Genomic DNA, 27,008 nt, shown 5'->3' with positions numbered 1-27,008 from the left:
TATAGTCACGTGCCATAATTAGCGACTTTTGTAGCGCGAAAAAATGTCAAAAAATTGATTAGTAATTTCTAACAAGAAAGTTTGTGTGTGTATTTAATTTTTAAAATTTTTCATTTATTTTATATATATATATATATACATACATATACATATACGTGATAAATTTTAGAATTAGTTATCGGTAACAATGAAATTTTTAGCATATATATTTTTATTAATTATTTTTGAAAAAATGGATTATACCGTATTATCATCAAAAATTAAAATAAATCCTACGAAAACGATACTTTGGGGTCCCGGCTTGAAGCCTGATAAAATTACGATGCGAGCAAGATATTTTTTTTTACAGCTTGTAGATACACAAGGACAAAAGTTAGTAAATATTTTTGTTTATATCATTTGTTAATGTGTTTATTAAATTATATTAATTAAAAAATAAATAAATAAAAATAAAAATAAAAATAATAACCGTTTCTTTTTTTATATTGAATCATTGTAAATTTATGAGCATGTATACGAAATATTAAATTTTACTCTTAACAATCTAACTTGCAGAATTTTTCGATTTTTAACAAATGTAATTAATTATAATAAATTGATTTATAAAATAGTTAATGACATATGCTGCAGCTTAACTGTTTCACCTGGTGCAGGAATTGTTACTGCTGTAATAAAAGGCCAAACCTGGAACAAACAATCGTGTCATATATGGACACAAGTCCTTGATTGTAAAGATGGTAGTTTTATTATACGTTATAAACTTCATAACACTTGTTTGAATGTGATTTTGTATATAAAAGTAAACGGACAAGATTTACAAATTCTTCCATTAAAGATTATAGGTAGGTTTATATAATATTAAAAATTTTCATAAAAATCATTGAAGATTTTTTTAGGTCCTGTATACGAGGAAGAATGCTATTGTCCAAATACTAATTTCAACGATTGGTTAAATAATTATGAATGCCCTAATAATTATGCACAAATTACTTCTGATCTTACTCCTTTCGCAAGTGTTGATTTCAATAAAATACGTAATACTTTGATTAAAAAGTATGACAAACCTAACAGTGTTAGTCTTTGTCATTATATTATAAAAAATAATAGAGTAAGCATTTTCTATTATTTCAAAATATTTTTTTTTGCTTTCTGATTTATCCTTAATTCAATAATATTAGATTTATAGAAAATGCTATGGACAACATGTAGGATTTAAAATATTTATGGATGCAATATTGCTTTCTCTTGCACGCAAAGTAATCCTTCCAGATGTAGAATTTTTTGTTAATTTGGGAGATTGGCCGCTTGTACCAAAAGAAGAAGTAAATTATCCTATTTTTTCATGGTGTGGATCTATCGATACAAAAGATATTGTTATGCCAACATATGATATTACAGAATCATCTTTAGAAGCTATGGGAAGGTAAAAATGAATTAATAATTAATCAATATTGTTTCACTTTATTTCCGATTCGATTTATTATATCTAATTCTATTTACTTGTTCAATTGATCTTTGAAAAAAAAAAGAATAACTTTATTGCCCTATATACTACATAGTACAAGTTACAAATGTATAATTTAATTAAATTCTTTTTTATGTAATATGAATGCATTACTAAAAAAAAAAGAGTAATGCTAGACATGTTATCTGTACAAGGTAATACAGATACCCCATGGGAAAAAAAAATAGAAAAATTATTCTGGCGTGGCCGTGATGCCCGTAGAGAACGTCTTGATCTCATAGACATTTCCAGGGAACATCCAGACTTATTTAATGTATCACTTACCAATTTCTTTTTTTTTAAAAATGAAATAGAGAAATATGGTCCTGCACAAAGTCATATTTCATTTTTTCAATTTTTTAAGGTAAACATATGCATAAATCTAACATAAAGAATCGATTTTCTTAACAAAAATTTTATGTATAAAAAAAAAAAATATTAATATGTTTATTATCTATAATTTCAATGTTTCTATAGCACAAGTATCAGCTGAACATCGATGGTACAGTGGCAGCATACAGATTTCCATATTTACTAGCAGGAGATTCTTTAGTACTGAAACAAAAATCTAAGTATTATGAATTTTTTTATAATGATTTAATACCTGAAAGACATTATGTACTAGTAAAAAGGGATTTATCAGATTTAGTTGAGAAAATTAAATGGGCCAAAGAAAATGATAAGATTGCTTTAAACATTTCAAAAACTTCTAGACAATTCATAAGAGATAATCTGTTACCGCAGCATATTTTTTGTTACTACAGCGTGCTTCTCCAAGTACGGGTCAAGAATCATTTATTCAAATTATTTACTATATTTTCTATTATATTTTTATCTGTCAAAATATCATACTTTTTTTTTATCATTTTATTTTAGGAATGGAGTAAACGTCTTACTAATAAGATCAAGATATTAGATAATATGGAGGAAGTTTTACAACCACAGCATTCCTGTAAATGTAATATTGATGATGTAAATTTAAAGGATGAACTTTAATTGTTAATCAATGGATTAAATCTTTAACTATCAACTTCACATTTTTTGATTATTAAGTTTAAGACACTAAATATATTTCTTTTATTTTGTTATTTTTATAAACACTATTTTTACTATATTACATTATTCCATGATAAACTATGTGCTCTTATAAATTACATTATCATCTCCTTTGTAATTTAGAAGTAGAAAGAGGAATATATGTTTCTATATCCAGATCCCTTCAAAAAGTATTCTTTTTATAATAGAATAATAAAAGCTTTAGTCAAGTTTACATACATCCTTGAAAGAAACATTATCATTTTCTTTCTAATAACAAAATAATATCATTATTAACTCATAAATTGAAATGTTTAATGAAATGGTGACAAGTACAAAAGCTAAAATACATCTTAATAGAACTTACTCTTACATAACATAATGTAGAGAAATAAGACAATAACACAAAACATATCTCGCGAAATTAACGAAAAATTCTATATTCTATCGATTTCCTTAATGTCATTATCATTTAATCTATAAAACATATTTAAAAAAAAAAAAAAAAAAAAAATAAAAAAATAAAAAAAGAAAAAAAAAACAAAAAAAAAACCCCCAAAAAAAAAACAAAAAAAAAAAAACTAAAAAAAAAATTCTTAATATTATATCGAATAATTAGATTAATATTTCCATTCAACAATAGTTACTATAGTAGAATTGTTCCAGTAAAAATAAAATTTTACAAGAAATATTTTTCAGAGAGTAAAACACTTATATTTTTTTAAACTATAGATTAATTTGCAATAGCTTATTCTATTGAGGAGGGGGTTGATAACCATATCCTCCATACTGATTAGGTGGTGGTGGTCCTTGTGGTCCGGGTGGAGGAGGCATGTGTCCACCTGGTGGTCGTGGTGGGTATTGTGGATAGCCTTGTCCTGTTGGTGGAGGTGGATAGCTTTGTGGAGGATATTGGGGATGTCCATAATGTTGACCTCCCTGTGGTGGATGTGGAGTGTAAACCTATAATATGTTATTTAATATATTATTTATTTTTATATAATAAAACGAACAAGAAAATGTATGATAGAACACTTATATGATAAATTATTTATTAAATTATAATTACTTGTGGTTGCCCGCCAGGAGTTGGTGGAACATACGTTTGCGTTGTCGCAGGTCCATAACCTGGTTGTGGCTGCGGTCCCGGTGGTGGTGCTGGACCCTGGGGTGGACCTGATGATGGTTGAAATCCGCTTGAAGCAGGACTTGGGGACTGTTGCTGTTGGGATTGAGGAGGATTTTGAGATTGTTGTTGAGATTGCGGAGGAGGTTGATGAGAAGGTTGATGGGAAGGTGGTTGATGAGATGGTTGATGAGATGGTTGATGAGGAGGTTGATGCGGAGTATGAGGAGGTTGATGAGGTGATTGATGCGAGGGTGGATGATTTGGATGAGAGCTTGGATGAGGTGTTTGATGAACTGGATAAACGGAAGATGTAGGAACAACAGGGGCATAGTTCCCACCTTGAGATGTTGGTGGTGGACCACTACTTGGTGAATAGGTTTGTGTGGAAGCAGATGGTGTACTAGTTGGTTGACTACTTTGAACGTATGTATTGGCGATTGGTGATTGATGCGAAGACGGATGTGTTGGATGAGAGCTTGGATGAGGCGTTTGATGAACCGGATAAACAGAAGGCGTGGGAATAGGAGCATAATTTCCACCTTGAGATGTAGGTGGTGGTCCACTGCTTGGCGAATAAGTTTGCGTGGAAGCAGATGGTGTACTAGTTGGTTGACTACTTTGAGCGTATGTATTGGCTGCACTTGCTGCTGCAGTACTAAATGGAGGAGATGTAGAAGCTGGACCATATTGTGTTGGACCAGGACCAGGACTCGATTGATTACCATAACTGGACTGAGGACCAGAAGTTTGCTGTGAACCTGGTTGTGGGGGTTGAGCTGTGCTAGATGTAGGAGGAGGTGGATAATTTTGCGGAGGTACATTATTGGCATAAGCTTGAGAGGAGGGTGGAGGATAAGTTCCTGGTTGACCAGTTCCATATGCATTTTGTGGTGGTGGTTGTGATGGAGCCTGTTGATAGCTTGGTTGTGGGCTAGGACTGCCATATTGTCCAGTTTGTTGTTGTTGACCACTAGATTGAAAGTTTTGTTGAGATGTATTAGAAGGAGGATAGCCTTGTTGATTTGGTGGAGGAGGTCCATATCCGGCAGGTGGCTGAGTTGATCCTGGAGGAGGATAACCTGGTTGTGGACCATAGCTATTTACTGTTGTCGGAGGGCCATAATTTGGTTGTGAAGATGTATTATATCCTTGTGGCTGAGAAGCATTTGGTGGTCCATATTGATTTGGTTGACCTGGTGTATATGCAGCTCCTTGAGGTCCTTGATAATTAGATCCTGGATTTTGATTTGCATATTGAGCTGGATATGCTTGCTGTGTTGGTTGTTGAGAGTATTGAGGGCCACCTCTATATTGTTGAGGTCCAGGCGCAGCAGTAGGTCCTTGATAAACAAAAATATAATTAATACTTTCTAGTTATTTAATAATTTTATACGGATATAAATATAATGATAAAAATTTAATATTTAAAAACATACTGTTAATAGTAGGACCTTGACCAGGCATTACAGGTCCACGATAACCACCCTGCGTCATAGGCTGTCCTTGATTAAAATTAGACATTGGTAATGTTGGTTGTGTATTAGGAGGCATGTCTGCTCCTGGACCAGCTGAATTTCCAGGACCACTTGGGAGCCCTTGTGGACTGATTATCGGATGTTGTGGTCCATTAGGAATTCCTTGTGGTGGCTTATTAAAAAAAAAAAAAAAAAAAAAAAGAAAGAAAGAAAAAAGAAAAGGAAGAAAGAAAAGAAAAAATTTCTTTTTAATGTTACATGTCTTTTGAAATAATATAAATATAATCCAAATATAATTGCATCATATCTTACCGGAAGTAATGCTTGTATATTTTGATTTGCATCTGCAATTGATGCCAAATATACAAGATTACGGTGCAACAGTTGTTGATATCTAAAAAGAAAATCTTGTAGATTCTAATTCATGTCTTTTGCACATATAAATACAAATATTAATTTAAGATGTACATACTGTATGCATTCTTGTGGTTTGCCTTTGCTTTGATATTCTTGAATAGTCTGTATAAGTTGACTGTTTTCATCGAGCATCTAAAAAATATTGAAATATTAACATTTTATTAGAATCTTTTTTTTTTTTTAACAACACATAAACTTCTACATAGGATAAATATAATATTTAATAAATTAAAACATTATGCATTACTTTTTGTATTTGCGCTGGCGTTAGAGATGGTCTGCCGCGTTGAGCAAAGGTCACAGACATTTTAAAAATTTCGCGTTAGCCTTGAATCGTCAAGAAAATAAAAATATTCGCACCTCTTTTTATTTCGTTCTGCGTTCTTTAGTAAGTTTACATATTAATAAATGATACAATACTAAATATCTCTCGGTATCATTATACTAATCCGTGGATACTCTTTCGGCATATACTCTTTCCTATATTATATGATATTTATGATTTCACAAGAAAAAAGAAAAAAAAAAAACACTTGCAATACGTAAAATCCTAGAGATTTTTTTTTTCAATTTAACACCTTTTACGAGATTCACGTTTCATACGATCCGAGTTATTTTGCAATATACTCGCAATTTCTCAAACGGAATGATTACCTATACAATTATACAATGGGTGCTTTCCATTTCGATGACTCTCATATCGAGTTGCGTCGAGTTATGTCGAGTCGTCTCTACTATAGTCGAATCAATCGAAACGATTAATGAAAAACATCGTGTTTAAGGTTGGTAAGACAAGAGAAAAAAAACAGGGAGCGAGAGAGAGAGAGAGAGAGAGAGAGAGAGAGAGAGAGATTATCGATTCTAAAATTCCATTGAAATTGAACCTAGAAATATATTCCTAAATCCTTTTTTTTTTTTTTTTTACCGGCTCTGATATACTTCGTCTCATATTTTTGCTAAATTTGCATGTAAAAATTTATGCTCGTATATCGGGTCATCGATATATAATTCGATAAATCGAACATATTTCAATATTCAAACACAATTGGATTACTTTTAGAAACTGTTATTTACAAATGGTTACCTTTTAACCAATGAGATTTCAAGATTTTACGTATTGCATTTTAAAATGCAAAAACAAACGCAATTGTACGTCATAAAATGAATTAAAATAATTCGATAAATTCGATTGAAATTAAGCATGAGAAATTTTTATTGTTATATATTTTTAAAGATTTATACAAAAAAAAAGGAAAAAAAAGAAAATATGATCGATTAATTAGATCAGTGCAGTCCTTAAACCTGCGCTAATTAAAAATGAACATGTCTATTGATTGGTATACTTTTTGTATACATATTCATATAAATGGGGTTAATTTTTATACAAATGGGGTTAATACTTTTCATACAAATAGATTGAAAAAAAAAATTAATTTAATTCTGTTCTATTAAAGTACCATCTTTTAATTTTTTATATTTATATACTGATCCTTTATGTCTTTCTGCCCAAAATGTAGTTTCTACTTTAGATAATATCCATTCTGGATTTACAGCTGCTTCTTGGAATTGCGACATATCCGTTACTTTATCTACAGTTTTTTTTCTTTTTTTATGATTTTTTAATTCCACAACTAAATCTTCATCCTTTAATAGATTTATCGAAGAGCTCAAAAGTTTTATACCATATTTCTTATTTAATTCATTTTTATTTTTATTAATAACGTTGTTTTTTGAATTCGTTTTATTGTCCAATTTCACTGTTCTGAGAAAGAAAAAAAATAAATAAATAAAATAAAATACATTTATTAATGTTTATATATAAAACTTTTTTTATTACTGTACCTTTCCAACAAAGCATCTAATTTTTTGGCAACATAAGCTTTAAATGTTGTTGACACTCCAAAATTGCAGAAATCATCTTCCTGTACATTTTGTCGCAATGATTTAACATTTATATTATTAAACTTTTCTTTAGATTCCTCCTAAAATAAAGAAACAGTATTATTAAATCCAATGAAGTAAAATAGGTTAGATTCCTAATAATTACAGAATCTTTTGTAATTGTTTGAGTAGTGAATAAGATTGGCTTTAAAAAATTTATATCCGTTGCTTCTTTTAAAGCCTCTTTAGATATTTCATCCTCAGAACTTGAACATTCACCATCACTGTTATTCTTCTTGCTTGACATTCTTAAATGTGAAAATGTCAAGCCTAGAACATGTACCAAAAAAAAAAAAAAAAAAAAAAAAAAAAATCTAGCCTCAAAAAAAATTTGATATAGATAATCCAGAAAAAAGGAATAATTGTATAATATTGATAAGATTTTTTAATACGTGTATATTTTTTATTTTATATTATTATTTTTAAATTGACAAAAGAAATGATTCCCACCTATTCACAAAACATTCTCACATATTTCCAATTATATTTTCATCCACTGTCCTTAATACTATTCTTAGATTAGCTTATTATTTATTTACGTTTATAAATATTTTTTTGTTTGATAAATTATTCGTTTTATTGATATATTCATACCACATAAGATTTCCATAACAATTAATTTATTTATTACAAACATTTGTACATTTCATGTGAATATATTTTTGCCGTAAGATTTGATCCATGACACATAAAATTCTAATTTCTTCATACATGCAAATAACATTTTTCTTGAAAGATCACTATTTTTTACTTCGTTATGTTGAGTAGATTTTTTTGAAAATTGTTCTTCCGTTGTTTTATGCTTATTAATTTTTATTTCTTTTCGCACAGTCGAGAACAATCGCCAAAGTTCAGAAAGAGCGGCACATGTATGCAATGTATCTTTTACTTTTTCTGGATTTCTTATTATAGAAATAGCAGCCTCAACAAAGTCTTCCAATGTCTGATGATCTTTTGGTAAATATTCTATTTGCATGACATTTTGCATAACAGATTGAAGGGCAGATAATTCATTATCAAATATTTTGTTTATCCTCATGGTGTCACAGATACTAAAGAAATTATTACTCGCTTCTTCCGCAAAGTTTAAATAATCACCATTGTAATAAAGTGCTATATATGTATAAGCATAAATCACATTAACGATGGTACAACATAATATTTCTGAAGAAACTACCTATATATTAAAAAACACAAAATATTTACATTGTAAAATTATAAGAAAAATACAATGTCGAATGATTTACATATACATTGTAATATTACCTTTTGTTGATTAAATGATTGAACATCTATTATCGCTGGATATTTTTTTTCATGTTTATCGTTTTGTTTAGTTTCTTCAGTCGTTTCTAAACTTTCTATCAATGGTTTTTTATAAATCACCCACCATGGTATCCATGGTGGCAACAATTTAGATGCTTCTCCGCTTTTTACTAAAGCTTTAAATTGTTGTTTCTCATTATTATTTAACACAGCCCATATTTCATCAGAATTATTCAAATCTATACCTTTTATTCTTTCCTCTAAATCGGGTAACTAAAAAAAAAAAGAAAAACATCTATAGAAATTTCATATATCTATCAATTTATAAATTATATCTTACATTTGTTTCATCGTCTGAATCTAATTCTTCATCCGAATCTAATTCTTCATCTTCATTATCTAGAAACATATCATTTTCTAAATTTTGTTCATGCATCCTATTAAGAATACTAAGCATTTTTTTTTTAGTTTCAGGATCATATTGAGAAGATCTAAGTTCATCTTCAACGCATTCCTTGTAAAAACTTTCTGTACAATCTAAATGTTTTTCTGATTTATAACAACTTAAACTACAATAACCTATTTCACATTTAGGACAAGTATAAATTTTAGAATTTTTGTTGCATCTGTAATAAAGAAAGATAATTGATAATAAAATACATTTTTTTTCAATTAATATAAAAATAAAATACAATTCCTTAAATATATACTTACAATTTACAACATTGTTCATTGTCATTTTCACCAAGATAATTCATAATTGTTTGATTATCTTATTTAATCATTTGATGTTATTATATCAAATTCTTTGGATTTTTAAAGATAATTACAATATAAAACTATAACGAATATTGTAATCTTTCAATTATACAAAATCATACAAAATAATGATTATTTATATTCATATAGAAGGATATAATCAGGGAATGAACTTCATGTACTTTAGTACAAACGTAAAAAAAAAAGCGCCATCGCGCCTTAATATTTTGAATGAAAACTGCCAAAAGATCTTTCAGTTTGTTATTATTTTGCGTAACCTATTGTTTAAAAAAAGTAAACGAGCGTCAGATATATATTATATATATAATGTGGTTTCATATCTTGAAAAATATTTTAATAAGATAAATTATTTTTCTAACAATAAGAAAAGATACGGTAGAATAACGTTGCATTTGATGCGCTGACGTAAAGCCGGTATAAGTTTCTACATACGATTGATCACTCCACGTGTGTGATAACATATGTATAACCTCAATAAAATTTGCGTGGAGATTTTTCGAAATGAATAATAGTGAAAAAATGCAATTAGATGTGTGGAAAGGTGATTGGGGTTTGGCGTCAATTGACATAGAATGTTTGCAAGTTTTGGTATATATAAATATCATCTATTTCATATAATAGAAATGTTTTAACATCATAGCAATTAATATCAATTTCATATTCATATCATTTTTTTGTGGTCTTTGCCTAAACTGACGCCTATGCTTGTTAAATCTAATCTTAATATTATTGTTATATTCAATTTTCTATAATTCATTTTATATGACTTTATACACTTAGGCCTATGCGAGATTCAATGGGATACCGTTACAAGTAAAAGCAACAAATAATCCTTTTAAAACACCAAACGGTCGATTACCTGTATTAAGAACAAAATATACTAGCTTGGATAAAGTTAGTGAAATAATACAGTATCTTAAAGAAACAAATTTCAATTCAACATCTGCAAATAATTCAAAAGAATACGCAGAATTTGTAGCTTATGATACTATGCTTAAAGATAAACTTTATCCTGCAATGCAATTTATATGGTATACATTTTCATTATATTATTTTCTCTCTGGAGATATACTTAATTCTAAAATAGTTTTTATAATAATTTATTCTAGTAATGTATTATTATTATTATTATATATATATATATATATATATATGTGTATATGTATATATGTATATATTCATAGGTGGCTAGATCAAACAAATCTTAATGAATTAGTGAGGCCTTGGTATTGTAAAGCTGTGCCTTTTCCTTTGAATTATTATTATCCAAGTAAATTTGAAAATCAAGCAAAAGCTGTGATAGAAATGTTATATCCTACTGAGGATAATATGTCTGTAATAGAAAATAAGGTAATTAGTACATATCATTTGGAAAAGATATTAAATTTGATATATGCGCAAAAATAAATATTTTAACACGGAGGTGGGCACGGAATAAATTTTTTCTGTGCCTATTTCCCCTTGACTATTTATGTAACTTTTGAAATTCTTTTGTTCTTGGTCCACTCTGGTAATATGATTGACTTTATACAACCCTAATAAAATATATATTTATGACATATTTTTTATCTCTGTTAAATACATAGCAGGGCCATAATAAGATGAATAAAACTGACAGTATAGTTCCTCATAATCTATTAGATAAAGAAAAATAGAGAGGGGGAGAGAAAGAATAAGAGTACTTCTTAAGTTACCGGTAAGCTACGTGCTCACCTCTGATATTCTACATTGCAAGATAATTAAAATGATTGAGAAATATTAAAGTTTGAAAGAGATTAATATTACAATATAATATTTTTTTATGCTACATATATATATTTTTATGTCAGTCTACTAAAATTGTAATTTAAAAAAAAAGATTCTACCTTATTTTCATTTATACGCTTGTATATTTATATAATATGATAGAAATGTTATTTCCTTAGGTATATTCAGAGGCTCAAAAATGCTTAACATCATTATCTACTAGACTTGGAGATTCTAAGTATTTTCTTGGCCAATCTCATACTATGTTGGATGCGGTTGTATACTCTTATTTAGCACCATTATTGAAAACACCTTTAGTTAATCCTCCTTTGCAAAATCATTTAAAAGCATGTACGAATTTGGTCAATTTTGTAACACATATATCGCAAAAGTATTTTAGAGATGAATATCAACAATATGAGAAAATAAAGTCAGAAAATAACGTAAAGAGAATGAGAAAAGACTCTTACACAGAATTTCCAAATAAACGACGTGATCAAATATTAGCTGGTATATTTGCTGCAGTAGCTATGATTGGTTATGCCTTATTAACTGGGAAATTGGAGGTAAATTATAAAAATTCCGGAAAATTACATTTTTAATTAATATTCGTTTATTGCCAACTAACAAAATATTTTAGGTGCCTATAAAGGACAATAAAATGATTAGTCAAGCTGAAGAATATATATTAGAGGATGAAGTTGATGAATAAGATTTATTTAAGGTATTCAAATAGTAACAATAAAAATTTTGAATAACAGTGTCATAAATATATGGTTTTATATTTCACAATAATAAACAGTTTATTTTTTTGGAAATATAAGCTATTATTTTGCATTTTAAATGCATGATAAATGGAATTATAAACTTTGCCATTAATTTTTTCTTGATCTATGTTTTGGAAAAATTCCAGAAGTAGCACATTGTATTTCTTCTATGAAACTTTCAAAATTATGAATTGTAGTACCACCTAAGATAATTTGTACGCCCGGATTTTGTTTGTTTAAGTTATATATAGTTAAACTTTCTTCATATGTTGTTCCACCTATCATAAACACAATAATATCTTGTGGCCTATGAAGTTAAGAAAATAATTAGAGATATGTTTATAATCATTGAAAATGCATTAAATAGCTGTAGAAAATTCCTATATTTACCGTTTAGACATAACTATGTTTCCCAAAAATGGATATGTTTGCGTATTTAATCTTCCTTTTATTAAATCTTCAATAATCTCATTTATTAGTGGCGTATGTTGCGTGTATACATTATCTACTCCATTCAATTCTTTAAATAGTTTTTTTGTGATTTTTACAACTGATTCTTTGTCAAATAAATTATTTTGCCTATTATTAATACCACTATATTCTAATACATTATAAACAAGCTGTAGAATAAAAAAAATAATTATTTATTAACTTTACAACTTATGCACGAAAAAAGTTCTGCAATATTTATGCTTAATTTGTTATATAATAATTTATTACCTTAACATATTTCTCTGAAATATTCCTTTTCTTCAATAAATCTAACAAGACAGAAATCTGATTATTTGCATGATTCTCATAATGAAGTGCATAAAGCATGACTAATCGTGCAGCATCGAGTTCTCTTACTTTCTCATCGTTAATAAGCTTTTTAACTCTCTGGAGCTATAAGAATAAAATAATTCTTTTTTCCTCCATAAAACTTCATATACATTCATTTATACAATATTATAAGATTATACAATATTCACAATAAAAATAACATACTTGTGTTGAATGATCATTTTGACAACTGAGTTCTTGTTCTAATGCCGATACTTCCAACAAATTATGTTTACCAACAAGGGAAGAAAGTTCTCCCACAACAGTTACATGTTTAGTTACAGTTCCAGACATTTTTTTGAAGAGTGGATACGTTTCTACAAAATTTTTCATATCTTCTATACTTTCTACTTTCTGTTGATTTTTTGCCTTTCTTTGAAATACATCCATCAGTTCCTTTATTGTCTGTCCAATTTCTCCAAAATTTAGATACAAGTTCTATTTGAAAGAATATATTTATAAATAAAAGAATGTAACGTACATTCTCGATAATTATTGTTTTAATTACTTTCTTACATTGGCATAAAATTCATCATGTTCCGCGCTAAGAACAACTTCTTTTAACTCTTTAGATATATCTTTTACATGAGATAAATTAACACGATTATTATTAATTGTTAGTAATTCATGGACCATTGCTTGATATGTCCACTGATTTAATAATGGCGTAACTGGATCATCTCTTCTATCGACAATGAGTAACACAGGATTAGATTCCTGTCTGAATTCAAAAGAACTTGATTCCTTACTTAATACCTCACGAATTTTCTCTGCTAACTTTTTTGCCATTTCAGAACTATTTTGATAACGAATAAATGGACATTTCTTAAGTGATAATAAAACTGACGTTATACCTTGCACTGTTCTTTGCAAATGTTCCGGATTCCATACCAAGCCTTAAAAATAAATTTGTCACATAATAATCTTATTTTAAATTGATATTCATTATTATTTAAACTACAATATATTAAAGCGACATAATTGCTTGTCACGCTATAATACCTTTAGAACATGCAGGAATCCCAAGTGAAAATAAATGTGGACTAATTGCTAAATAATCTGCATAATACTCGTGAACTTCTCTGACTACTTCGTGTTCGTCACTTTCAGCCAGAAGTTTGATATCAGCCTTTGCAATAATGTTACTAAAATCTATATATTGAAATTACATTAAAGTAAATATTTGATATATATATATATATATATATATATATATATATATATGTATACATTTTGATGATACTTAATAAAATATATATAATTCTTACTCACAAATAAAATAAACACCATATTTAGGGAATTTTAATTCATTACAAAGTAATTGAATATTTTCCTTAGTTGGTCTTATGAAAACAATACATTTTAAATGCATTAAACTATCAGTACGGATACCAGAATCTATTCTTTCAAATAAGTAAACTTCCTTCATTAACATCTCGGATTGACTATATAATAAACTAACTATACTTGTCTGTAAAAAAATAAACATTTTCATGTAAAGATCAAAGTAATGTTTATATATTACTGATAGCTGTCAAAATAAATATTTCAGTCTTACTATTTTAATAAGTAATTTCTACTTGAAAAAAAAAATACATATATATGTATAAAATATATATGAGATATATGAAAAGAGAGTTGATAATATTTGTTGAAAAACATATTGTTGTTTTACCGTTTGTTTATCCATTAGAAGAACCTTCATATTTGGTCCTGCTTCATCTGTCATTTTTGTAATATAAAACTTTAAAGCTGTTACAACACTCATTTTGACGATTAATTTACTATTTCAATTGTAGAATATTATTTTCTTATCATTCGTCATATGATTACTCTTCTTTTATCATTTAATTTAATTAGCACCTTTCTAACACCTTTCCAGTATTATGAAATTAGGTTATATCGATGTATTAATTTTTAGCATCGTATTTTGACATTTATCAAAAATAATGCGAGTTTCTAAACGTTTTGCTTTCGAAAATATATTCCCAATCGATTCATACATTATTTAACGTCATACTTTTTACGACATGGTTAGAAGTAAAAGTAGAGTAAAAGAAGTAAGAAAATAGTGTAATATCCTAAAATACATTCCTATAAGTAAAACGAAAATACAAACGTTACATATATATTTGACAATAAAATTTTACAAAATGTTTATTACTTGATAAGTAATATTCAATTTATAAGGACCTATTTTAATAGAGAAATAATTATTAAAATAGTTTTTATGAAATTTACAATTACTTCGCTATGATAAGAAGAACTTAATAAAGCTACAATGCGATTGGTTAAAAATTTGACGAATTATAATCGACCTTGTATAAGTTAATAAAAAATGTCACAATATGGAATGAAATGATGGCGTTGTTGTTGTATTCCTAATTAATTGTGATAAGTAATATTTGTTATTAGTTGATATAAATATTCTTGTTAATATAAAACGGATGAAACTATTATTATATATGTAACGATATATATATATATATACTCTCCTTTATATCACCTATAAGAAAATTTTGTAAGGATGGAATTATTAATCCTGTTCAATATATAATAATAAAATTTAATAGAAATTCTTCATAACGTTCACATAAATTAAATGAAAATTGATGGAATTTTTAACGATGTAACAGATCGTAGGAAGAAAAAAGAAAATGACGTGATAGATCGGAAAACATTTTCTTTATTCTCAATTTAATCTGCAACAAGTGTCTGATCGATATACACACATATATATATATATATATATATATATACGTATAAGCGTGTAAGTAATATAAACACAACTACTTATTTACTAAAAACTGTGCTGCGCAATTTTTTCACATGTAAATAAATATTAATATATAATTTGTCAAAATTTATCTATTTACATAATTGATTGCGACTTAGGGTAAGAATAATAATAAAAAAAAAAAGGAAAAAAAAAAGAGAAAAAAAATAATAAAAATAATTGAATAAAAAAGAATGTATTTAAAATATAAACTATAAATAAATAATAATAGACGATAGATGTAGATAATTTAAACAAAGAAAGATATATATATATATATATAAAATTTATCATGAGTATAAATTAACGATACAAAAAACATTTCATAATGAAAGTACAAACATTGCGTATAGTAATGATTATGTTACAGTGAAACAAACATAAAACGAGTCAGACGAGTAAGAGATGAAGAAATACTTAAAAAATAGTTTCAAGTAGTTCTGATATATGGTATGAAATAATACGATACAATCTGATAAAGGTATTATCAAATGATTCTCTTTATTTTATCAACAATATATCTTACTTTCATATACATGCTTTTTTATCCAAGAAGGTCCTTTTTCATTCTCCCTAGTTTCTCTCTCTCTCTCTCTCTCTCTCTCTCTTACTCTCTCTCTCTCTCCCCGTTCGAGCAACGTAGCAATCGATTTGAAATCCAACGCATGCCCTCCTCGTTTATCGTGGTAAGAGTTTTGTTCACTCAGTCCAGTGGCATCAGAGCTATCAGACCAAATACGTACTTTATAAAGGAGTTATGTTATAAAAGTTTTCCCTTCTTATCTTATTTCCAAGTGATTACAAAGCAAAAAGAGAGACAGTCATTATCGATTCGGCAAAACTTTAATTCATAATATCTGCATGCTGTCCAATCTACGGGTAAGTTCTATATCTAATTAAATTTTTATTTGCCGGAAAGAACGATGCCCATTCCATACCACCACGCAGTTTGTTGAAAGAAAGGAAGGATCGGTGGTGGGAAGGAGTACGATGACAACCTGATGCTTCGACCCATTCTTAAATGTTTCCTTATTGTAGAAAATGTTTTCATTAATTAAATCACTTAAAGGAAAAATCAAATGACGTATAATTAGAGAGCTTATATTATAAAAGAAATGAGAAGAGAGAAAGGGGTGGGGGAGGGAAGAAGAAAGAAGTAAAGAAAAGAAAGAGCAAAAAAAAATGTGAATGTTTATATTTCTTTTTAATTACATTCAAGTTTTCTCTTCTAAATATTATTTCATTGTGTTCATTCAAAGTAAATTTGTAATTGGGGAGACGTGAGGGAGGGGGGAAAAGATGTGCTTTATGAGAATTCAAAACTTCGTTCTCATTTTTCAAAAAGAGAACAGCTGTTGTCACGCCTATATGATAGTTGTCGCTCAATTGATTGTGTGATTTTTTTCAATCGATTTAAATCGCGCGAAATTACATGTACAAATAGAACAATCTTCTTTTCATAGGTATTAATTTTAATTGGATAAAAAAAAAAATGTTATATATTCGTGTTATATATTCGAAAATGAATGAAACAATCGAAGTATTAATTTTGTAAGATAAAGTTATATGTTTTAATTGTACTTCATTAATGAACTTTTTAAAACTCTAACAAAAGTACAGGCAAAACTTTTAAAAACAATTTAAAGTTCATTTCGAATGTTTTAATATTGTTGATTATAATTTGTTAAAACATAAATCTCTTTTACTTTGAAATTTAACTTAGATACGTATATTGTTATTCATATTTTTTATATAAAGAGTATAAAAATACGAATTCATTCGGACATTGGAGTACGATAGAGAAGAGAAGAGATCATAACATTATAAATATATAAATTATGCAAATATAAAGATCACCCCCTTTATCTCGCAGTTTTCTTTATCAGTTTATTCTTCATAGTTATGGCAGTCGAACGGAGCATTAGTAATCTAATTTATGTTACAAATTATAATTTATGCAATTTTCAGTTTCTCCCTGTTATAACAATTTTATGCTACGATTCACTCGTATGTTTGTTCTTTAATTTAATTTAGTTTAATTTAATTTAAAAAAACGCTTATATTCCATTTATCGTTTACTATCCTCATTTAATCGGTCAAGTAGCATTCCTATTTTAGACTGGGTCCTTCTTAAGTACTTTCGTTAAGTGTATATATATATATATATATATAGACACACACACACACACAAATGTAGCAACCTGTAGCTACCTAATAAACAAACAAATAAAAATACTGAAACGATTCCCGAACCATTATCCGTAATGGTCGAACGTGTTTCACGCAGTTTTCTTTATTGTATCCTAAAATATATCAGTTATTAAGAATCACACAAACAAACACACACACACACACAAACACACTCACACACATGTACATTCGCTTTTTTCGTCTTTATATAATAACACATAAATTTTTTTTCTAGCCCTTTGGACAAGGGAGATTAAGAGGTAAACGTTCTATAAACTGGCCTGACAATTGGAAAATTATCTATGGGGTATAAGAATTTTTGGCACGGAGGATTAGGGCTGTTATTGCTCTGTATCCTTCATCATGACATTCTTGCTGATGGTGACGTCGGTGAGTATTTAATTTACAATTATTTTAGTTAATGCTAATGATAAACGGTCAAACGATCAAATTCAATTTCATTTTATGTCTTTTACTAATCAATTCTATCCAACTTTATTTATCTTAATAATTCTAAACTCCAAGCCCGTTTTTGAATGTAAATTACGAATTTATATTGCAATGGGATTGACGAGGTATTAAAGGGGGCAAGTATTATCATATAAATTGCGATGGAATTAAATACGTTACGTCAGTCGTCCTTTTTTTTCTCTTTTTTTTTTCTTTTTTTTTTTTTTGTTTGTATTAATATTTCGCACGAAGAAAGAATTTTCACATTTGTACGTATTTCTTTGTACCTTTTTCGTTTTTTTCATTTTTCTTGTCTATATTAAAATTAAAGAGTTAGCGAGCTTTGAAAGCTCTCTGATGCATGCGAAACGTAAGTTGGTAATTTCATTTCTTAGGTCGCTTATATGATAAGTAGTATTATCGATTGATGGATTTAATAAAATGTGAGAAAAATTACTTCTGCGTTCTCTTTTCTTTTCTAGGATATAAGCTCATTCCATAAACTCTTTCTCTCTCTCTCTCTCTCTCTCTCTCTCTCTCTCTCTCTCTCTCTCTCTCTCTCTTTTTCTCTCTTTTTTTCTCTTTTTTATTATTTCTTCTTTCATTTTAATTCTTTCAAACCCCTGCACATATTCTCAACGAGACAACATAAAAATGTTTATTATTATTTTAATTGTATTGATATGAGAGGAGAATAGAACTCAAAGGATCTCTCCAAAATAAAAAAACATATTTTTTTTTTTACGATCTTTTTCATATTGACCGTATTTCAAAAGATTGTCGTAAAAGTTTGTAACCATCCCATAAACTTAACTTCCATCTACTCAACGCGAACTTTTCTATTTCTATTATTACCTTTCAGCAAGTCACGTTAATAAACCTTGACCTTTTATTCAGAATTTTTAGAACTTTCATTTACGCATACCTGTCACAATCATTATAATTTTTATTTGTTATTTATCTAATCTTTCAACGGCGTATAAATAATATATTTAATTCAATTTAAATGCTAATATTATGTACTATATGAACGAACGGAGAATATAAACAAAATGAATGAAAAACATTCGTTCGATTTGAGAAGAATATTTCTTTAAAAAATCCCTTTTATTGTTTTTTATACAATTTTTAAATGATCCTCGACAATTCATAATGATTTGTTTGTTTGAAAGAATGAATGAGTGAGTGAATGAGTGAATGAATGAATGAATGAATGAATGAATGAAATGCACTTAGATTTTTTCTCCATATGTATTTATCCTATATATTTTTTCCAACATATACATGTGTATATATATATATATATGTATATATATATATACTTACATAGTTAACTTTCTCGTATCGAAATCGATATCGGAAAATAGTTGAACGATAGCCTAGGGTCTAGGCTTTGTTTGAATGCAGCAATACGTATACGTACATATATATATATGCATATATATATATATATATATATATATATATATATATACATGCTTAGGAATATAGTTCGTCGATAAGCTTTGTTCGATGTAAATAGTAGACTCATATCGTAGCACGAGCTGCAAGAGAAATTCGGAAGTACTTTTGAATAGCAATGTTAAAATAAATGAGGCGAATAAGGGACAGAGTTCGATTTTCGCCCACGTTCTTAGCAACAGTTATTGAGCCGTACATCTAGTACAGTTAGCTAGCAGCCACCGCCTTCGACTTTGGTGTCTCTCTTCGAGGCCATTTTCCACGCCCATGTTCTTTCATATTTTTCTCCTTATGTATATAATTTTCATTATATACACGATCCTTTTCATTTAAAATTCTTTTTATATTTTACTTCTCCACTTACTCATCACATATATCTATCCAATCATATTTTCTAATAAATATACGATATCCCTTTGATATTTTCATATTTATTTAATATTATAACATACGGGTTATCGATATCACGTGGGAAAATATAAAATTCTGCAAACTAACTGCTTCTCTTTATTTCTATTTTAATATTTCTATATATATATATATATATGTATTTCTCTTTTGTCTAATGCAACCAAGTTACGATCTAATCAGCGAAATCTGCTGACCACCACTTGTTGCCCGTCATTTAATAACCGAATTGAAACATGACAGGTGGTTGTTATTTCATTCATAAGTTGTGTGCTAGTTATCCTATCCTTTCTTATCTATCTTTTATTGACAGATAGAAAGATCTTTTTTCTTTACTTTAAGTTATAATAATTTATATATATATATATATATAAATTTTTATTAAACGTCATTTAAATATAAAACGTCAGTCATTATTTTTATTCATTATTTTTATTCGTAGGCTGTCGATTTAATATAGATCTTTGCGATTCTCAAACGGAAGTATGTTATGACGGTGAGTTTTTAATAATTCTTTTATAATGAAATATTTATATGATTTTTTTTTTATCTCTCTAGAATCATTATCTCGAATTTTATTTATTTCGTAGATTTAGCTTTTGGAAAATGTATACCTTTGTATTCGAATTTTGAAGAAGATGATCTATATCAGTAAGTTTCATAGTTTATAAATTGATATTATCAGAAAAAAAAAAAACTTTATTGAAATTGAAACGACATATCTATTGTACGTTTATTAATATAGGTATAAATTAGACACCGAAGAATTGAACGTCTTACGATTGCAATTGCAAAGATTGGAAATTGAAGGATATAAATGGTCGCATCCATATACTCAGTGTATCTTACGAACGTCCTTAGATAATTTTCGACATCGGTATTATAAGATTTTTTTCATGATTTATTCAATAATTTATTAAATAAAAGAAAAAAAAATAAAATAAAAGAGAGATTATATATTTGTTAATATTTATTATTAGATTAACGCAGGATCTTCGGAATTGTCAATATTTAATGAGAAAAAATAGATACCGTTTGAAGGATGAAGATATCGTCGAAGATAAGGATAAAGTAAGTGATCGGTCATTTGTAAAAAGAGTACATACAACTTTGATCAAAAGAAAAGAAAAAAAAAAAGAAAAAGAAAAAAAAAGAAAGAAAGAAAGCAAAAAAAAAGAAATAAATAAATAAAAGAATTTCTCTGTATATAGCATATAAATTATATATTAATGATAATGTAAAGATGTAATCGATTTTCATTGCAGCAAACAGTTCCCTTTGCAATAGTGAAGTTTACACCTAACGATGGCAATTCTTATGGTGAATTTGCCAATGAAATATATTATCCACCGGGTAGTCGTGACGAATCAACAAGATTATTTCCAAATGATAAAGAATTTTTAGATCTACCTAAAAATGATCCTGAATCGGAACATATGCGTCAATTATATAAACTAACATACGGCTCAGATCCTTACGATAAATATTCTTTAATTAACGATGAAGATTTCTATAAAAGAAAATTGCATAAAAAATCTTTAACCTTAAACGAAGTCAAAGCACAAATTTATCAATCTCAACCTTATCATTCAAACTCAAAGATACGCGATACAGCGGGCTTCGAGATACTTAAAGACGCTTTAAATGGCGATAGTCCAATAAGAAAACTTAATGGTGACATGAACTTTCAAGAAACGAAAATGAAATCTAAAGACAATATGGACGTATTACATAACGATAAATTTGTCTTTGACGAATCATACGATGATAATTTTGATATTATTCCTGAAGAGGATTATGAAAAAACTTTTTCAAGAAAATATAAACAACATCCGACGGTATCTGCTATCGAATTTTTAAACGAGGAACCATTATGGCGTGATAATATCAAGCGACATATAAATATCGATAAAAATCTGGATTATCTAAATAAAAATCTTGCTAGAATTAGGATGGATTTACGAAAAGGTGAAGATGTTGATTTGCCAGATGAGGATGCATTGTTTACAGAAGGAGGAATGGTGCAGTCTTTGAGACAAGCAACGGATACCGGTGGTGGTAAATGTTAATGTTAAAAAAAAAAAAAAAAAAAAATCGAGATTGTATAATTAAATTATACGAATAGAAATTTTATTCCAATTTGTTTTAATATAGAAACACCCTATGGCATTCATGTTGACGATTTGAATGCACTTTTATTGAGACGCGAATTGTCAGGTTTTAAGCGACGAGAAAGGCTCGATGTTAAGAAACCAGGTCCGTTGTTTTCAACGAATAATCATATATTTAAAATGCAAACCCCTATCGCTCAAAAAGATTCCATGATTGAAACTACGACTGAACAAGAAGATGATGATAATGTAAGTTTAGATTTACAAATATATTTGACATACTATGATATCGTATATCCTGCTTCTAGAACAATCTACCAATTTCTTTACCTGTGAAGAAGGAATGGAAAAGCAACATACCTTCTATTGAAAAGTCTTATAAAAATGTCGACACCGATCATGTCTACATTGAATTTCAACAAGAATTTCATACTTGGGAAGAAGGCGAGCGTGTTGTCGATGAGGTACTTACGAGTCACGTAATTAATATTAATTTAATATAATTAAAATCAAATATATTCGAAAACTTTAATTTCACAGGTTTGTAAACTATTAGGTTTAAATTCTGGAACTTTAACAGACATACGAGTTGGACGCGCAGAAGTAACATTTAAAGTTACTAAAAATAAAAAAAACTTTAACGCTACCGACGTTGTAAATAAGATCGGTGAGCATTTATTATAAATATATATATACATATATACGATAGGAAAAACGATAGAAAAATAGCGAAAGTGATATTAATTTGATAATTTTTTTTTTCTTTTTAGATGACATAAGAAACAATTTACGAGAAATTCTAGGTGTAGATGTGATTCGTGCAGGCATTGGAGATAAGGTTTTATACTATCATCATATTATAAATGAAAAATATATTGCATGAATAATAACTTATATTTATTGTTAAATAAATCTCGTTCTATGAGCGTGAATATTCGAATATATCGAATCGGATCAAATTCAGTAATTAGATTCGATTCGAATTTTAGTTATGCATATATCCAATGATTATTTTTTTCTTTAAAAAAAAAAAAAAAAAAAAAAAAAGAAAAGAAAAATCAACTTTATCTACTTTAAGGCAAAATTACCAGCGACCTTGGAAGTGCCAAACGATATAGAAATGAGTTCCACCTTATTTGGGGCGATAGTGGCTGCTGGAATAGCAGCTGCAATAACAGCTGCAGTAGTCACCTTGGTAATAGTACGACGGCATGCAAAATCTCGAGAGAAACTTGCAGGTCTGGCTACACCTGATCCAGAAGCATCAAAGGATTATCAAGATCTTTGTAGAGTAAGAATGCAGGCTAAACAACCTACAGAAAAACAGGAACCATGGCGTTTAAGCTCGTCGCGCGAAAATGAAGGGAATAATTTCGTACCTGATCGTTCGAGTACGTCTTCATGGACCGAAGAACCTGCTTTTTCAAGCATGGATATATCAACTGGGCATATGGTTCTGGTAAATAAAAATAATTTTAATGTAATATTATGTTAGAAAATATTTTTTTTTGTTTTCGTTTTTACTATGACATTCTAATTAATGATATTTGTAATTACAGAGTTATATGGAGGATCACTTGAAAAACAAAGATCGCTTAGATCAGGAATGGGCAGCTCTATGTTCCTATGGATCAACCTCGAATGATGTTGTAGAAAACAATACTAATTCTAAATATAATCGTCCCAATGCACCACTTCCCTATAATCATTCTAGAATTGTATTGAATGAACTCACAAATGCTAATAACTCTGACTATATAAATGCATCCACTATTGTAAGTATATCGCATGAAAAATTATGTATTCGTTAATGTTTTAGATTGTCTTTTCTCATTATTCTATTTTTCTTATATAACATATTTGATAAAATGCGCACGACATTCGTTTTCTTTCGGATGCCGCACATGAAAACAAAGAAATCGGTAAGTCACACGATTAGCATGAAGAATCTTTTCAGAAAAGCAGCAAATTTATATTGAATGAATAGTAAAAAAAGCAATATCGTTAATTTAGCTTAAATAAAAAAATATTTATTTCATAACATTAAAAAGCATGAATAATGAATAATTGGTCACATAAACCATTTATATTAATTTGTAAAATGATAATTTATTTGCTATCACCACATGCGCTATTTACAAATACACACATATAAAACATGTATAGTCATGAAACAACTAACAAGTGCGAGAAGAAATGTAAGGTAAGTAGCAATTATTTACAAAGGGAAAATTATCAAGAATTATGTGGAAGACATTTGAAAGATTAGAAAATAAATATAATATTTATTAAAAATCATTAATTATTATGCATTGTAAAAAAGCTTTCGTGTGACTTGCTTATTTTAAAAATATTTATGTTAATTTATAATTATCTTCTTAAAGAAGATATTTATCGATCATTGATTTATTTTTTTTTTTAGACGGATCATGATCCACGAAATCCAGCTTATATAGCAACTCAAGGACCTTTGCCACAAACAGCAGCAGATTTTTGGCAACTTGTATGGGAACAGGGTAGCGTAGTTATCGTGGCGTTAACTCGACTTACCGAAGATGGTCGTTCTATGTGTTATCGTTACTGGCCAGATCAAGCAGAAGGATCCGAACGATATCATATTTATGAAGTTCATCTGGTTTCGGAGCATCCATGGTGCGACGATTATTTGGTCAGATCATTCTATTTGAAAAATCTTCTTACTAGCGAAACACGTACGGTCACGCAATTTCATTTCCTTTCTTGGCCAGAGAATGGTGTGCCACACTCAACCAAAGCACTATTGGAATTCCGCAGGTACATAAACGAGATATATTTTGAATAATATCCTTTGTCTAATTGAGATTGATATATTTAATTGAATTAATATTTTAGGAAAATTAATAAATCGTATAGAGGTCGATCCTGTCCTATTGTTGTTCATTGCAGGTAACTTACCGAGAATTACATAATCTAATATATAATAATAACTTTATAGTAACTTGTAAATATTATGTGTATATGATCTATGATTTACGAGAAGCATATATATACACTTGTTTTATAGCGATGGTGCTGGACGTACTGGTACCTACTGCTTAATTGATATGGTTCTAAATCGTATAGCAAAAGGGACAAAGGAAATTGATATTGCGGCTGCTTTAGAACATATTAGAGATCAAAGGCCGAATATGGTTGCTACAAAACAACAATTTGAATTTGTATTAATGGCTGTCGCAGAAGAGGTACACGCGATCTTAAAGGCTTTATCCATTCCTTCGAACGAAAAATTAACTACTACGGGAAATGGTTCCTCTTCACCTACGAAATCTGATCAGTGATCTATTTCTTCATCGAAAATCCGGACTGGCAACCATAGGGAAAGTACTATATAATTAAGTCCAATGTACCTTGAAAAATGGCCAAATATCTATAGTAAATGTATAATCATATTGATATTCTATTGGAGTAACTACTGGTTTCTTCTAGATTTCTTTTCACTTTGCCTTCTAATCAATATTATTCTTGATCCTTGTATACACTCTTTATGATGATTCTCTGATTGATTTTAAAATCGGAGTATATGAAAAAACAATTAAGCAGTTTAAACAAATGGATATACAATAATGAAAGAGTTCATGAATATATAAACAATTAGAATATTACTGTCAATTCAATAATTGACTAAAGGCATTGCTTCTTACAATTAATATATCGAACTCTCCTAGTATATTACTCTGCATTATTGCAATAAACTGATATATTTAAAAAAATCTACTTCGTCCTACAAAATAACAAATATTAAAGTATAGAAAATATTTCTACCTCAATACGCTTCTAATTTTATTTTATTTTGTTTAAGTATATTTTTTTAAAATAATTAAGTGTCATATATTTTTCGATGCATAAGTCAGATACGGCCTAGAGAAATATAATTGAAAGTTAATATAATTTAAAAGTTACGAATGGTATACGTTTCACATATAGAAACACGTATAAAACAAAGAAATTCTATTATTATATGGTATTAAGAGATGCTTTATGTATTAAGTATTTTTCTGTTTCTGATATTTAAAAATATTTAAAAATGATCATCGCATAAGAAATACAAAAATGAATAATTTTTTCGTAGCCATTTTAAAATCTAGCTAAAATAATTAAATAAATCGTATTAAGTACGAAAATATTAAAAAGCTTTTATTTAAATATAATTTATTGATTGTCCTGTATAAACGAAACGAAAGTAAAAATTTAAATGATAAATATCGAATTATATTATTTTATATTACTTTGTTACGATTCGTTTGTATTTAAATTTCTAGTGTCCGATATTAAAAAGCTAATATCGTAATGTTTTTAATGAAAATTAATCTCTTATCTATTAGAATATATTTTATGATAACTATGAAAAGGTGCTAAAAGCTTGTATACATCTATATTAGAATTATGTGAAATATTTTAACAAAATCTTTAAAAATTCAAATTTCGTTGCATAATTAATCTAAATAACTATTTTGAAAATGCTATTTGTCATTGCTTTTATTCACATATATTAATATATATATATATATTATATATATATATATATATATATATATATATATATATATTTATATATATATATATATATATATATATATATATATATATATTAATCTATAAGAAATGATTGGAATGTACCATTATACACCTATTTGTTGTTGAGTAACATTATCATTACAAGATATGATAATAAACTCTGTTGATGTGGTAGA

At 28.1% G+C, this 27,008-nt stretch overlaps 7 protein-coding genes across 13 annotated transcripts; 3 read left to right on the top strand and 4 right to left on the bottom strand.

The window, feature by feature from the left end:
- Window positions 1-4: 4 nt before the first annotated feature.
- On the top strand, window positions 5-2,638 carry LOC118447202 (protein O-glucosyltransferase 2). Of its 2 annotated transcripts, XM_085656736.1 has the most exons (8): window positions 19-85; window positions 201-372; window positions 631-842; window positions 897-1,108; window positions 1,179-1,423; window positions 1,631-1,868; window positions 1,982-2,281; window positions 2,381-2,638. In XM_085656736.1, exons 2-8 carry the CDS (start codon window positions 233-235, stop codon window positions 2,498-2,500), a joined length of 1,467 nt encoding a protein of 488 aa, XP_085512862.1. In that variant the 5' UTR covers window positions 19-85; window positions 201-232; the 3' UTR covers window positions 2,501-2,638. The 2 variants fall into 2 exon arrangements, with proteins under 2 accessions (XP_035734723.2, XP_085512862.1); XM_035878830.2 differs by having other exon boundaries at window positions 5-372.
- A 450-nt stretch (window positions 2,639-3,088) lies between these two features.
- LOC118447114 (uncharacterized) lies at window positions 3,089-6,350 on the bottom strand. Of its 3 annotated transcripts, XM_035878626.2 has the most exons (7): window positions 6,215-6,293; window positions 5,808-5,887; window positions 5,616-5,692; window positions 5,456-5,537; window positions 5,105-5,315; window positions 3,609-5,008; window positions 3,089-3,502 (listed from the first exon to the last, which is right to left on the bottom strand). In XM_035878626.2, the coding sequence occupies exons 2-7, from the start codon at window positions 5,865-5,867 to the stop codon at window positions 3,293-3,295; spliced, it is 2,040 nt and encodes a 679-aa protein (XP_035734519.1). In that variant the 5' UTR covers window positions 5,868-5,887; window positions 6,215-6,293; the 3' UTR covers window positions 3,089-3,292. The 3 variants fall into 3 exon arrangements, with proteins under 3 accessions (XP_035734519.1, XP_035734518.1, XP_085512861.1); XM_035878625.2 differs by having other exon boundaries at window positions 5,808-6,350; XM_085656735.1 differs by lacking the exons at window positions 5,456-5,537; window positions 6,215-6,293 and having other exon boundaries at window positions 5,808-5,878.
- A 460-nt stretch (window positions 6,351-6,810) lies between these two features.
- Window positions 6,811-7,778, bottom strand: LOC118447115 (uncharacterized). Its single transcript, XM_035878628.2, has 3 exons — window positions 7,608-7,778; window positions 7,403-7,542; window positions 6,811-7,322 (listed from the first exon to the last, which is right to left on the bottom strand). Exons 1-3 carry the CDS (start codon window positions 7,746-7,748, stop codon window positions 6,995-6,997), a joined length of 609 nt encoding a protein of 202 aa, XP_035734521.2. The 5' UTR covers window positions 7,749-7,778; the 3' UTR covers window positions 6,811-6,994.
- Window positions 7,779-7,952: 174 nt separating this feature from the next.
- Window positions 7,953-9,776, bottom strand: LOC118447103 (uncharacterized). The gene is made up of 4 exons (XM_035878607.2): window positions 9,482-9,776; window positions 9,108-9,393; window positions 8,768-9,040; window positions 7,953-8,678 (listed from the first exon to the last, which is right to left on the bottom strand). The coding sequence occupies exons 1-4, from the start codon at window positions 9,523-9,525 to the stop codon at window positions 8,148-8,150; spliced, it is 1,134 nt and encodes a 377-aa protein (XP_035734500.1). The 5' UTR covers window positions 9,526-9,776; the 3' UTR covers window positions 7,953-8,147.
- Window positions 9,777-9,951: 175 nt separating this feature from the next.
- On the top strand, window positions 9,952-26,396 carry IA-2 (tyrosine phosphatase IA-2). 3 transcript variants are annotated; one of them, XM_035878602.2, is made up of 16 exons: window positions 9,952-10,088; window positions 18,084-18,238; window positions 20,610-20,663; window positions 20,758-20,818; window positions 20,913-21,044; window positions 21,148-21,238; window positions 21,433-22,225; window positions 22,322-22,527; window positions 22,587-22,742; window positions 22,819-22,945; window positions 23,049-23,116; window positions 23,357-23,737; window positions 23,838-24,053; window positions 24,701-25,071; window positions 25,150-25,203; window positions 25,322-26,396. In XM_035878602.2, the coding sequence occupies exons 2-16, from the start codon at window positions 18,151-18,153 to the stop codon at window positions 25,593-25,595; spliced, it is 3,072 nt and encodes a 1,023-aa protein (XP_035734495.2). In that variant the 5' UTR covers window positions 9,952-10,088; window positions 18,084-18,150; the 3' UTR covers window positions 25,596-26,396. The 3 variants fall into 3 exon arrangements, with proteins under 3 accessions (XP_035734495.2, XP_085512581.1, XP_085512580.1); XM_085656455.1 differs by lacking the exon at window positions 9,952-10,088 and adding an exon at window positions 16,027-16,139; XM_085656454.1 differs by lacking the exon at window positions 9,952-10,088 and adding an exon at window positions 16,354-16,537.
- On the top strand, window positions 10,002-12,149 carry LOC118447105 (metaxin-1). The gene is made up of 5 exons (XM_035878608.2): window positions 10,002-10,135; window positions 10,328-10,578; window positions 10,732-10,897; window positions 11,473-11,859; window positions 11,934-12,149. The coding sequence occupies exons 1-5, from the start codon at window positions 10,049-10,051 to the stop codon at window positions 12,003-12,005; spliced, it is 963 nt and encodes a 320-aa protein (XP_035734501.1). The 5' UTR covers window positions 10,002-10,048; the 3' UTR covers window positions 12,006-12,149.
- Window positions 12,169-15,173, bottom strand: Vps45 (vacuolar protein sorting 45). Of its 2 annotated transcripts, XM_035878606.2 has the most exons (9): window positions 15,047-15,173; window positions 14,558-14,963; window positions 14,155-14,353; window positions 13,885-14,034; window positions 13,399-13,778; window positions 13,048-13,320; window positions 12,781-12,945; window positions 12,451-12,680; window positions 12,169-12,367 (listed from the first exon to the last, which is right to left on the bottom strand). In XM_035878606.2, the coding sequence occupies exons 2-9, from the start codon at window positions 14,648-14,650 to the stop codon at window positions 12,169-12,171; spliced, it is 1,689 nt and encodes a 562-aa protein (XP_035734499.1). In that variant the 5' UTR covers window positions 14,651-14,963; window positions 15,047-15,173. The 2 variants fall into 2 exon arrangements, with proteins under 2 accessions (XP_035734499.1, XP_035734497.1); XM_035878604.2 differs by having other exon boundaries at window positions 14,558-15,098.
- Window positions 26,397-27,008: the final 612 nt, after the last annotated feature.

Source organism: Vespa mandarinia, chromosome 4, assembly GCF_050613455.1.
Source record: "Vespa mandarinia isolate Hongniang chromosome 4, ASM5061345v1, whole genome shotgun sequence".
Lineage (NCBI taxonomy): Eukaryota > Metazoa > Arthropoda > Insecta > Hymenoptera > Vespidae > Vespa > Vespa mandarinia.
The sequence above is the reverse complement of the archived record's forward strand: the minus strand, read 5'-3'. Positions and strand labels throughout refer to the sequence as shown.